The following is a 13,201-nucleotide window of genomic DNA, read 5'->3' as shown; positions in this document are numbered from 1 at the left end:
CCAGAATCCACAGATATTTACATAATATGCACATTTTGCTAGATCTTTTCCCATAAATACATATACCAGTCTGCTCATCTCCTACTGCTCTATAACATGTTACCTGCAGATTGCACTACATTTTCATGGTGACAGGTTACCTTTAAGAAAAATTTTGAAAGAATAGTAAATGTCTGCAAAATATTGGCAGGTAGGTGCCGCAATAAACTCAATTTAAAGGAAACCAGGCAGCAGGTTAAAGAACAGCAGGAACTGAATGGACTGAAATATAGTTTAGTGGGTAAAGATTCCCTAGAATTTGTAATGTACAGTGATCATTTAAATATCTGCTCTCGCTGGGCTAAGAAGACTTACCCAATGGTATCTACGCATGATCATTGGACTCTGAAGGATAGAAAGAGCAGGAATGTAAATGAATAAAATACTGAATCTTTTTATGCAAGCTATATATCAATCTGCTCCGCTCTTTCTTCTCTGTAACATGATGCCTGTATCTCGACATGTTTAACATGACAGATTCCCTTGAAGCATAGTAGAACTGTAACATCTGTTGTCTGCCCATGCTTGCACAAGTTTACCATGGCTTACCATGAAATTGACTTTTGATTGCATCTCTCAAACATGTCATCGATAAGTGTGCTTCTGTACAGTGCTCCTGGATCTGCTAACACTATATGATTAATGTATAATGAATACTTTATTATTTTTGGTTACCTAGCCTTGTAAAGTTTAGAACCACTGATAGCTATTGTTTTAAAAGTAACCCTAGGACTTGAGTTGAGGCATCAGAAATTTTTGACACTTCCCCCCCTCCCTTTCCCTTGCAGCTCACTTGATAGATGGTACTGATAGAGTGAGTACTCTGGTTTATACTGTTATGGGGATTTTCAACTCTTTTGGGGCCCTAGATGTCTTGGGTCTTGGTCTTCTTCACTGAAGAGTCCAAAGCTTGTAGCCCTAGTGCACCCTGCATATCCTTAGGTTAAGATCACATGGTACAGTTGTGACACGGCCGTGCTGTTTACAAGTACAGTGCACTCAAAAGGGTCGCAGTGGGCTAAAATTAAACTGTTCAGTGGGTCAGTATTGTTAATTTCCGCAGGGAATTGAAGGTTCCACGTGGCCACAAACAATACAGACCCACTGAACACTGCAGTCTTCATTAGTTTAATTAGAGGCCGCTGTGGCCTTTCGGTACTCGGATGCAGCATGGCTATATCACATGTGCTGTGTGGTCGTACCCTTATAGTAACAGCAGCATAGTAGAATTGTTTGCATCGATATAGTGTATGCATAAAATAAAGCTTTGGCTAGACACATAACCCTTTCCATCTTGTAATGTACAACGATAATATCCAATGAAATGCCTGACTTTTCTTTTCAACAGGTAGTACAGGGGTCAGCAACCTTTGGCACTCCAGCTGTTGTAAGACTACAATTCCAAGCATGCTCCACTGATTTTTATGGGAGCTCTGAGAAGAGCAGAGCAAGTATGCATACTGGGAGTTGTAGTTTCACAACAGCTGGAGTGCCGGAGGTTGCCTACCCCTGATGTAGTAGTTCACTTGCCAGAAAGTGAAGTCTCACATCTCAACTTTACCCCCTGTATTGTACCCGGATATCTTTAGCAGTAGTCAGATCCAGTATTGGAAGCCAGAAACCATGTAAATTAATTGGGGCCACATAATTTCAATTATTTTCTGAAATATAATATGGCCGTGCTGACTAACCTGAATAGTGGTAAATAGGGCTCCTAAGGAATGCCTCTGTTTGAATTTCTACATTTACAGATATAATGAAATAAACTAATGTTAAAGGGGCTGTCTGGGGTCTAGCTATTGATACCCTATGCTCAAGATGGGTAAGGAATATCAGATCAGTGGGGGTTCTACACCCGGCACCACTACCAATCAGCTGTTCTCTGCAGCCACCAGCACTGAATGGAGCTGGAATCAGATAGCTCTGTGCGCAATCCAGTTCAGCTCTCATGCAAGCACGTGTTTAGGCGTGACAAATTTTGATAAAGGAAAATCTGTGAAAACTTGAACATTTGTTTCAGAATAACTATCTGACATTTATTCATTCAGATTATAAAAAGTATGAACTCCATAATAAAAGTGTTTAACACTTATGGTATCCACATAACTACATGTCCCCACCAGCTTTTTATAATAGAATCCTGCCTTACCTTGTTTTTTTTTTTTATATGAGAAAAAGTCAAAAGATATTCCTACATGGTAAAATACTGAGGATTTTGGTAAATCCAAATTTTTCTGCATTTTTACATAAAACGTTTATGGTGGGGCCCTAGCTTAAGTTGACCATTGTCTCAGCTCATACTGTGCAGCTTATTGAAGTCTAGAGCAGTGTTTCTCAACTTTGATTGTCCAGTACCCCCAACAAGTCAACATATTAGTGTCTTTTTGGAACAGTCTCCATGGAATACCTAAAATTGTGACAATTTGGATGCACTTGAATACTGGAGTAACAGAGTTCTGGAGAACACGGTATGAATGGATCTGGGTGAGGCAACAACTGAGAGCCTATAGTGGAGGCCAGCCACAATAAGACTTTCGGCCATACGGAAGGTGGACAACTTTTCATGATTATCACGCCCTGTAAAATTATCATGCTTATGTTACATAGCATTGTATTTTGAGCAATCTATTTCAGCAACCAATCATGTTCCATCTGAATTCCAGAAAATATTATTAGAGAGGCCTATATGGTCTTTGTCAAGTTTCCGTTCTTGTGTTTAGCAGATGCATTTGGTATTTCACCTAGAAAGGAATTTCTAAACCTTTATTTCATGTTGTATTATGTTCATGTGTAGCAAACATTCTTTGGATGAGTTTGCCAAGTTTTTTTTTTATAAAGGGCTAAGGAGGGACAAAGTATTAACTGATGTTACATTATATTTGCTTCGCTTTTAGAACACATGTTCCATGTGCTTGCACCAAATGTAGAGTGTGTTACATTTTATTGGACAGTTTTTTATTCTACACATTGTAAATCATTCCTGACTGTGTCCTTACCTGGTGTAAATGACCTTTATGTTTACAGTTGGGACTTCTTAGTGACGTTTAGTTGAAAGCAAATAATGGCACAGTCATGGTCACTGCATAACTTGTGGCATGGTCATGATCACTACAAAATTAGTGGCATAGTCATGATTACTGCACAATTTATGGCACAGTCATAATCACTGCACAAATTATGGCACATCCCTGATCACTGTGTAATTTATGGCACAGTCATCATCACTATATAACTGTCACGCTGGACAGGATACAAGATACAATAGACAAACAGAAAACCACAAAACAAGTGTCTAGGACAGAAGCTGAGCATAAAGGTCACCTTCTGACTAATCCCTACCAGCTATCCCTAGACTTCTGTGCCCACATTCAGACCCTTAAGGTGGGAATAAACGTGTCCTCGTGCCTAGGCTGAAGATTCCCTAAAATCCCAAAGGGGAAAAGAGACAGCCTGTTTCCTCAGGACCTGGAGGGGGCAGGCGTCTCTCTAACAACCTAGACAGAAAACAAAAAGAAAACAAAACCAACTTATCTTGTTACTGAGCAGAAACAGCAAATCAATCCATCCACCCATCCATCCATCCTTTTTTCCTTTCTTCCTTCCTCTGAGCAAGATAGAAGCTATAACCCGCACAGGACACTGGGAAGGGGCGTAATTTAAACTCATACAAATGACCCCACCCAGTGCACCTGAAGGGAGGCGGATATAGCTCAACTCCAAACCCAAAACAAAAAACTACACACGTGCTGCTAACCTGGCAGACCTCCGAACATAACCTGAGCAGGGCATGACAATAACTTATGGCATGGTCAAAATCACTGCACAACTTATTGCACCATCATAATCACTGTACAACTTATGGCAGACTGCGAATACTGCAAAACTTATGGCACAGTCATGATCACTATGCAACTAATGGCATGGTCCTAGTCTGCACAACTTATGACACAGTCATTATCACTGCACGGCTTATGGCATGGTCATGGTCTGCCCAACTTATAACACGGTCATGATCACTGCTTGGCTTATGGCATGGTCATGGTCTGCACAACTTATGGCACGGTCATGAACACTGCTCGGCCTATGGCATGGTCAATGTCTGCACAACTTATGACACGGTTATGATCAATGCTCGGCTTATGGCATGGTCATGGTCTGCACAACTTATGGCACGGATCACGGATATGATCAATGCTCGGCTTATGGCATGGTCATGGTCTGCACAAAATATGGCATGGTCATGATCACTGCACAACTTATGTTGTTTCCTATGGATTATCACAAAAATTCCAGCGATCTTACTATTGTATTTGTAACACGATCACTGGAACTGCAATTCATTGCGTAGTCTAGTATTAAAGGAATTGTAAGTTTGTTTGACTTGACAGGTGATGCTTATATTGCTAGCTTCTAATTAACAGATGTTCATTCGACCTTTTATATAATTAGCACACAGTTATCAATACAATTCACATTTTCAAAGACAGAAGAGTACCTAATTATATTAAAGCAACTTGTGGGATATATACATTTCAAGACCTTTTACTGTTCATTTGTAATAAATATATGCAAATTAACAGCAATAGGGGTGAAGTATCTGATTTCTGTGATAAAAACTACAAATGGGAGTAGATTGTTTACTTTTATAGGGAGTCACCTGAGACCACTCCAATAAACTACTGTAGTAATTGAATAGTATACAGAGCTCAAATCAGTTATTTTTATCACTATACTCATTGCTGTCCCCCAGATGTATGCTTGCAAACCGGCTGTGTGATGCATAGGATAATGGAGAGGACCTCAAGACTAGTCCTCTCCATGCATCACACAGCAGGGGAATGGCAGATAAGGATTACTGGTTTAGCTTAGCATCCTGTATACCAGGCATGCTCAACCTGCGACCCTCCAACTGTTACAAAACTACAATTCCCAGCATGCCCTAATAGCTGTAGGCTGTCCAGGCATGCTGGGAGTTGTAGTTTTGCAACAGCTGGAGGGCCGCAGGTTGAGCATCCCTGCTGTATACTATTCATCCATTACTGTAGTTTATGGAGCTGGTCCGAAGTGACTGATTACTTTTAATAAGCTTAAAGGGAATCTGTCACCAAGATATTGGACAATTATCTGCAGTAATACATTTATTTATTTTACTAACTTATATAGCACTGACATATTCTGGTGCACTTTACAGACATAAGCATCACTCATTGTCTCCAGTGGAGCTCACAATCTAAGTTCTCTATCATTATGTACAAGAACATAAATCTTCCATGCAGATGTTGTCCTTGGATGAATTTGACCCTAGAATCCAAGCTGTGCAAGGCACCAGTGCTAACCATGAGCCACCATGCTGCCCATAATACTTGAGTAGTACTGAAGATAAGGAGTCCATATTGCTACTTATAATTTTCTTACTCCCCCCATTCCTTTGCTGTCAGCGATCAAAGCTACACTGAAATACAGAGTATGGACTGTTGTGCTGCAGTGACATCATGGATAGGATTCCTCTGCTTGCGCACGTCAGTCTCCACAATATATTTCAGTGTAGCTTTGATCGCTGACTTTAGGGGAACAGAAAGATGTAGGAAAATAACAAATGGCAATCTGGACTCCCTATGTGTGCTATTACTTATGTAGTACTGCAGGTAATATCCCTAGATCATGGTAAAAGATTCCCTTTGAGGATACATTCAATATTAAGCAGCACTCCAACCCAAATAGGTGGTGCACGCAGGTAGGGACCCAGGCTGGAGGTTCCTGGACAGTTATCAAACTAGTAGAAGGGATCCACAGCACTTGTCAGTTCAAAATCATCTTGTAGTTTATTTAGACAACAAACATGGTGACGTTTCGACGTGAAGTCTTTATCGAGCAGTGAGATGTGTAATAAAGTGCCCTTAAAGTAGCCCTCAATATGGGTGTGGGGAAAGGAATGTACCTCCTTAGTGGGTGTTTAATCATAAATCCCTCAGAACAAACATTATACATATGTAACTTACATAAACCTAGGTTCCACATGGGTCATATTATCCCCCTGTATCAGCATAAGATCCAAAGTGGAGACTGCGCAGGCGTGCGCACATACTCTCGGCCTATCATGGAGGGAAACGTCACACATAGAGGTGACATATGTAGTTGCCAGAGAGAAAAAGCAAAGGAAGCCGCCTGGCCAGTCTGTTGGGTGTCTGTTCCTCACCAATCTGATACTGATGACCTATCATGAGAATTGGCCATCATTATCTAGAACCCAGAAAACCCTTTTATACCCACACCACATCTATGAGGCACATGGGGGTGTATATATCCCTATGTATATACAGTATTCCATCTATAACATCCACATAGAATAATTTGTCCTTCTTCAAACAGTTCTCTGTGGTCCTAAGTCCATTCCTTGAGGACCACATTTTAATGTAGGCTGTAATAAGTTAAACCATTATACAGTATGTGCTTTGTTTTTAGCAATATTCATTCAAATCAATAGCATTCCTTTATCAAAAGAAAAATCTACTAGGCGTAGTAACATTTTATTTAAATTAATATCAAATTTTGTTTTATATTTACAGATGATAAATGTAGTTTAAGCCCCAAAAAATAAAACAGTTCTTCTTAGTTTGCCTATGTTATTGGTTTACATAGATGTAAAAAATCTATGGTTATTGTAGTTAGAAGAAAACACCCATGCTCTCTTTTTTGTATGGTGCTGCTTTCTTTAGTTTTTCTTTTTACTGTAGTCATAAGATATATCAGGTTCTTAAAAGAAAGCAAAAACATTCTTGCATTGTAATGTACAACTCTTTAATCCCTGGCACTTCAGCCCTGATAAATCAATTGGTCTTAGCCATTAAAGAGGAAGTAGGGCAACTGATTTGTGACAGCAGTTTCCTTGACAGCCGTGAAGTGAGAGTGCATTTCTTGTGTGGCCAGAGAACTACCACGACCCTCGTGAAAAAAATAAAATAAGTGAGTCATTAGAGCTGGGAATAGGAAAGAAATTGTTTAAATAATAGCAGCATAACGGTTTCCTTTCGAGCTGTGACTTCCCCGGTTGGAATGCAGTCCTGAATACTTCTGCTATTGAAGTCAAAATGCCTTTCTGAATAATTTTTATCTTCTCTCTCCCTTATCCCTCCCTCTTCCCTATGTCTTGTAGATTTACACTGACTGGGCAAATCACTACCTAGCAAAGTCTGGTCACAAGAGGCTGATAAAGGATTTACAACAAGACGTAGCTGATGGTGTCCTGCTGGCAGAGATCATTCAGATCATTGGTAAGTCTGGGGTCCCAGCTGTGCTATAGAGGAGGGAGAGACTCTGGCTGGGTGGTTGCATGGCTTTGGACTTGAAAAGGTTAAGCTCAATGTGTGTCTGTCTGCCCTGCGCTTACTAACTCCAGATATCTCCACCGCTCATAATTTGTGTGAGTCTTTTGAAAGTTCACTTGTATATAAAAGCAGGGAAGTATCAGCCCAACCGTTATTTTCCTTCCCATGCTACAATGTCAGAGACGAGGACTTGATCAAACCATATGTCTTCCATGTGTGCATTCTGTTTGCTGGAGGGGATCATTCTTTTGAGGATGCCTTGAAACACTATCCTTGTCAATGCAGAGACAATTGGGGAGGATTCCATGTCAGCAGTTCCTTGGCAGGGGCTGGGGAATGAGCAGTAGATCACATTCACACTTCCACTCCTGTAGGATTGTGTATGTTTATCGTGTGTCCGGTAGCAGACAGTAGACCCGTAGAGTAGTGCTGTAGGTGAGTGAATACATTGTGACTCAAGTTCTTGTAACTTCTTTCTGTTTCCACTTATACGTCTCTTTTTTCATTTAGCAAATGAAAAAGTGGAAGACATCAATGGCTGTCCTAAGAGCCAGACCCAGATGGTAAGTCCATCCTTCCTTGGACCATGTACATGTATATATTGCATTTCATTGTATGCTCTGTAACTAGACGGTCAATACTCTTCAATAGAAAGTCATATGTAATACTGTATGCTATAGTCAAAAAGGTGGGTTTATAGGTTGCTGTTCTCCGTAGAGCCCCTTTTTTCAGACATGGGGACACATTTAACATTATACCAATTCCCATGTCACTACATGAAAATGAATGGTGTGTATGCTCAACACCTTATTTATGAAGACCACCACTACTTTTTTTAGACACCTATGACTTTTCACAATTGGTGACAATGGTTTACTTTCAGGTCTTACTATGTGGGAATATATTTCTCACCGCTTTTCCATGAAGAAAAATCCCATTGAGCTTTGCCAGGCACAACCTGTCGGTTTATCATTGAATATGCTAGCTATGAATATAGGCTCGCTATAGCAGTCTCGTCTATTGTGGTGATTCCAAGTGTTTGACATCACGGTGGCCATCTTGTATATACACATTACACATATGTATAACCTTAGCAATCAAATGAAACCAACTAGACATTAGCTTTTTTATTCTGCTCACACTTGGCCATTTAGAACTGGGTGCTGTGATTATTTGCTTTCATATACTTTGCATGCACGGTATGTTGGTCTACAACCTGTAGGTATGCCATTATGTTTATTATTCACTATATGATGCCAACATGTGCAGTTCTGTACAGAGTGTGCTTCATCACATCAGTCGCTGTCCTTGTTGAGCTCACATTACTTTCATGGAAGCCAGCTTACCTGGTATCCGCCTGGAGGCTATGCTGTGTTTGCTTATACACCTGTTTGGAGTCTATTCTAAGCTCTTTATGCATTCAAATACAGTGGTAAGAGGCATAGCTTAGAGTGTAACTGTCGTTTTGGTTTATTTTTAATATTGTGTAGCGACAGGAATGTCAAACATTGATGTAATATACCAAATTAAGGAAAGATGTTTCTTTCTCCCAAAAAACAAACAAAAAAAAGGTCTTCTTCGCAAATCTCTACCAGCATTTCTATGGAGTATTTGTCTTCAGTCTGCAGACGATGCCTATGTGTAACATACAGAAGCTTCCAGGCACCTCGTCACTAGCCCAGTCCATGACTATGGACATGTGGCCCAACGATCACTGCCCTTCTCCCTGCCTATCTGACTTGTTACACACAGATGTCTTCAGCACTCAGTACAACACTGAAGACTGACTCTCGTAACACTCAGTTACAGCTTTGATAGAAGACTCTAAGGCCCCTTGGAGACGAGCGTGAGTGGAATAGGTTCGGATACGTTGCGGATGCACTCAGTGAAAAATGCGCGATTTCTCAAGCAAGTTTATTCAGTTTTGTCTGCGATCGCATTCAGTTGTTCAGTTTTTATCACGCAAGTGCAATGTGATTTAATGCATTTTGCACGCGTGTGATAAAAAACTGAAGGTATGCAAACAACATCTGTTAGCAACCATCTGGGAAAAACACATCGCAGCTGCACTTGCCTGCGGATGCAATGCGATTTTCATGCAACCCAATTCAATTCTATGGGGCCAGCGTAACGTGAAAATCGCAGAATATAGAACATGCTGCGATTTTCACGCAACGGACAAGTGATGTGTGAAAACCAACTCTCATGTACACAGACCCATTGAAATGAATGGGCCATGCATTGCACCCACGCGGAATACTCGCTTGTATGAAAGGGGCCTAAGGGGATGTTCCGGTTTTAATGATTACATTTATTTCTTTACACAAATTTCTGTTATACATATATTTAAAATTTTGCTCACAGACCTCCAGGGGCGTTGCTAGGGTCTGAAAACATACGGGGCACAAGCCCATTGTATCACGCCCCTGTGAAGCCACACCCCCATCCCATGAAGCCACACGCCCATGGGCCTTCACAGTAGTTATTTACCCCTTTCAGCACTCCCCTCTTCACAGTAGTTATTAACCCTTTTCAGCAGTCCTCCCTTCACAGTAGTTATTAACCCCTTTCAACAGTCCCCCCTTCAGTGAATGGAGGACTGCTGAAAGGGGTTAATAACTACTGTGAAGGGCCTAGCCGTCTGGGCAACCCTACAGATCATCCCCTCAGTAATCCGTATCCTGCAGTAACTGAACTTTAAATCAGCGCTCATCTCATTACTATCTTGACTTACACACTCAACTCCAGTAACAGGCAGTGCGGGCGGCGCTCACTCACTGACGTCATGCGCCTGCGCTGCCTAGTGGGAGGAGCAAGCGCGTGACGTCAGCGAGCGAGTGCCGCCCGCTCTGCATGTTTCCGGAGCTGAGTGTGTAAGATAGTAATGAGATCATGAGCGCTGTTTTAAAGTTCAGTTACTGCAGGATACGGATTAGGATGGCGGGCTGCGCAGCGCAGGAGAGTCAGAGTGGCCAGACCTGCCAGCCAGGGGCGTAGCTAGAACTGACTGGGCCCCACAGCAAAATTTTGTATTGGGCCCCCCCTCTATGACTATCCTGGCATCCTATTTGTGCATATGTAAGAGAGAGTTCACATCACATTTTTGCCATCCGATGTTTAAGTTGGAAAATGGGATACAAAAGCGCAGCACACTACGCTTTTGTATCCTGCAAAGTCTGTTAAAAAAAAACGTATACATTAACGTATCATTTTTTTTAATGGTCTCTAAGTCACCTGTTAACATATACATTTTATGTATACATTACCAGGGGTCAGAAACCTTCGGCACTCCAGCTGTTGTGAAACCACATGTTCCATTAATTTCTATGGGAGTTATGAGAAGAGCAGAGCAATAATGCATGCTGGAAGTTGTAATTTCACAACAGCTGGAGTGCCGTAGGTTGCCTACTCCTGCATTAGACGAATGGCAAAACGTGATGTGAAACCGGCCTTAGTGTGCCATGATAGTGCCAAGTGGCAAGCACTAGAGACAGAGAAGGGAGGCTGCAATGTACAGGGCACAGTACAGTATAGGGGGTACAGTACAGGGCAAGGGGGGGACACACAGTGCAGCATAGGGGGTACAATGCAGCATAGGGGGCACACTAAAGGGCAGGGGGGACAGTACAGCATAGTGTGCACAACACAGGGCAGGGGGCACACACAGTGCAGCAAAGGGGGAACAGTGCATTATAGGGGGTACAGTACAAGGCAGGGAGCACACACAGTGCAGCATAGGGGGCACAGTGCATTATTGGGGGTACAGTACAGGGCAGGAGGCACACATAGTGCAGCATAAGGGGCACAGTTAGGGCTTCCACCCGTACAGGAAGGACCCGGACAGTCCGGGTTTGTAATCCTGTGCCCGGGTACAAGCCTTTCTCAGACCCGGGCACAGGATTCAAACTGCAGACTTGCACACCTGACAGCTGGCGGTGAGCGTCGGCGTCGGGGGTCAGTCAGCGGCGGCGGCCGATTAGGTGTCAGCAGCGGGGATGATCAGCTGTCACTGCGGGCGATCAGCTGTGATGCTAGCGCAGGGCGGCGCTGTCTTCAGACACTCCCTCCCTCTTTTCTTTTACTATTGTTCCTCCTTGTGTTTCCTTTTACCCTACTGTCTTCTCTGATATCCTGTCTGCTTGGCCTGTTCCTCAGTTACAGCTTGCGCTCCACAGCTGGACCCACTTCCGGCCTCTGGAACGCAACTTCCGGTCCCGATGCATTCCACCCGTGTTTGGGTTTGGCTTGAAGAAAAGGTGGCAACCCTAGTTTACACTGGCCAATCTGCTGCCCAGAAACAATGATTTAGGTGACCACATGAACAATACTTTCACTCTATGAACGAGTGTTTGCTCTTTCATTGGATGATATTAGCCCAGTACACTGTAAAGGGACTTCTGGTCCTGATGCGTTCCACCCATGTTCGGATTTGGCTTGGAGAAAAGGTGGCAACCCTAGGCACAGTACAGGTCAGGAGCCAAACACACAGTGCAGCATAGGGCAGGGGGCAGAATACAGCATGGGGGGCACAGTACAGGGCAGGGGCCAAAATACAGGGGCAGGGGGCAGAATACAGCATAGGGGGTACAGTACAGGGCAGGGGGTATACACAGTGCAGCATGGGGGGTACAGTACAGGGCAGGAGGCACACACAGTGCAGTATAGGGGGTACAGTACAGGGCAGGGGGCAGAATACAGCCAAAACATGCACCTAGAAATGCTCCATTCACATGTCCTACCTCAGGAGATGATAGTTCCTAGTGGGCAAAAGGCCCTTTCATGATGTCAGGAGCACATGATCAGTCACATGAGTGGGCGGAGTTAGGCTGCGGGCTGTGCAGGAGATTCTGTGGAAATGACTGCGCTGGCACGAAAAATTGTATTAGATAATCAAGGCACTTGGCGTCAGGCTGCCGGGCGCCGGGCCCCTTATCAGCCCGGGTTCCAAAGCAGCCGCTTCCCTGGTAGTTACGCCACTGCTGCCAGCATAACATTCGGGGCACTGGTCAAAACATCCGGGGCTCAAGCCCCGAATGTTTTGACCTAACGACGCCCCTGCAGATCTCTATTATATCAGTGCATTTGCCTCTCCGTAAAGAAAAAAAATATGGTACGTCCTGTTTTAGTCCTATAAAATGTGCCCGTAGGAGAGCTGGATAGGACTAAACATGGTGTCAGTCATGTGAGCCGTCATGTGATCCTCAGAAGTATCCAGGGACTGTTTGGCCATAGACCTTACGGGGAAATTTCCCTGTGGGCTGATGTCCAGGGGGCCACCTAGGCCCTCCTCACGGCTAGCCAGTAAAAGTTTTTGGGGATGTATTTTGTGCGACTGGCAGTATTTTGTCATGGACTGTGGTATTTGGCTCTGTTGGGGTGGTATGATGTGCCACAATATGGTATTGCTGGCCCTGCCTTCCATCAATTTGGACCCTACAAAACGGGACCACTTTTAGTATTGTTTCCAGGGGCACTTTAAGTTCCAAGTCCGCCCCTGGAAGTATCATATGACCTGACTTTCAGTTGAAGGGGTTGTGTCACTTTAGCAAATAGCATTTATTATGTAGAGAAAGTTCATACAAGGCACTTACTAATGAATTTTTATTATCCATATTGTTTCCTTTGCTGGTTTGATTCATTTTTCCACCTTGTAATCCAGCAGCAGAGGCCGTGCTTGCACACTATAGAAAAAGGTACCAGCCTACTTGAATTCCCATGTTCCCGACGACCAGAGAGGCTGCTACTTTTCCTATAGTGTGCAAGCACGACCACCACTGCTGAATTGTAGGGTGGTTATGACCATGGAAACGAGCAGTGTATAATGTGGTGGAAAAATT

General features: G+C 43.1%; 1 protein-coding gene across 5 annotated transcripts in view; it reads left to right on the top strand.

The window, feature by feature from the left end:
• Nucleotides 1-13,201, top strand: part of NAV3 (neuron navigator 3) — a 542,271-nt gene that overhangs the window by 295,450 nt on the left and 233,620 nt on the right. For 4 of the 5 annotated variants that reach the window (XM_044280408.1, XM_044280405.1, XM_044280407.1 and 1 more), the window contains exons 2-3: nucleotides 7,193-7,310; nucleotides 7,875-7,927. In XM_044280408.1, the coding sequence (XP_044136343.1) occupies nucleotides 7,193-7,310; nucleotides 7,875-7,927 (171 nt within the window). Of the gene's footprint in view, nucleotides 1-7,192; nucleotides 7,311-7,711; nucleotides 7,800-7,874; nucleotides 7,928-13,201 lie in introns of those variants that run through there. The other variant, XM_044280409.1, reaches the window with a different exon arrangement.

The sequence above is a fragment of the Bufo gargarizans genome, chromosome 2, assembly GCF_014858855.1.
Source record: "Bufo gargarizans isolate SCDJY-AF-19 chromosome 2, ASM1485885v1, whole genome shotgun sequence".
Taxonomy (NCBI): domain Eukaryota; kingdom Metazoa; phylum Chordata; class Amphibia; order Anura; family Bufonidae; genus Bufo; species Bufo gargarizans.
This window is presented reverse-complemented; position numbering and strand designations above follow the sequence as displayed.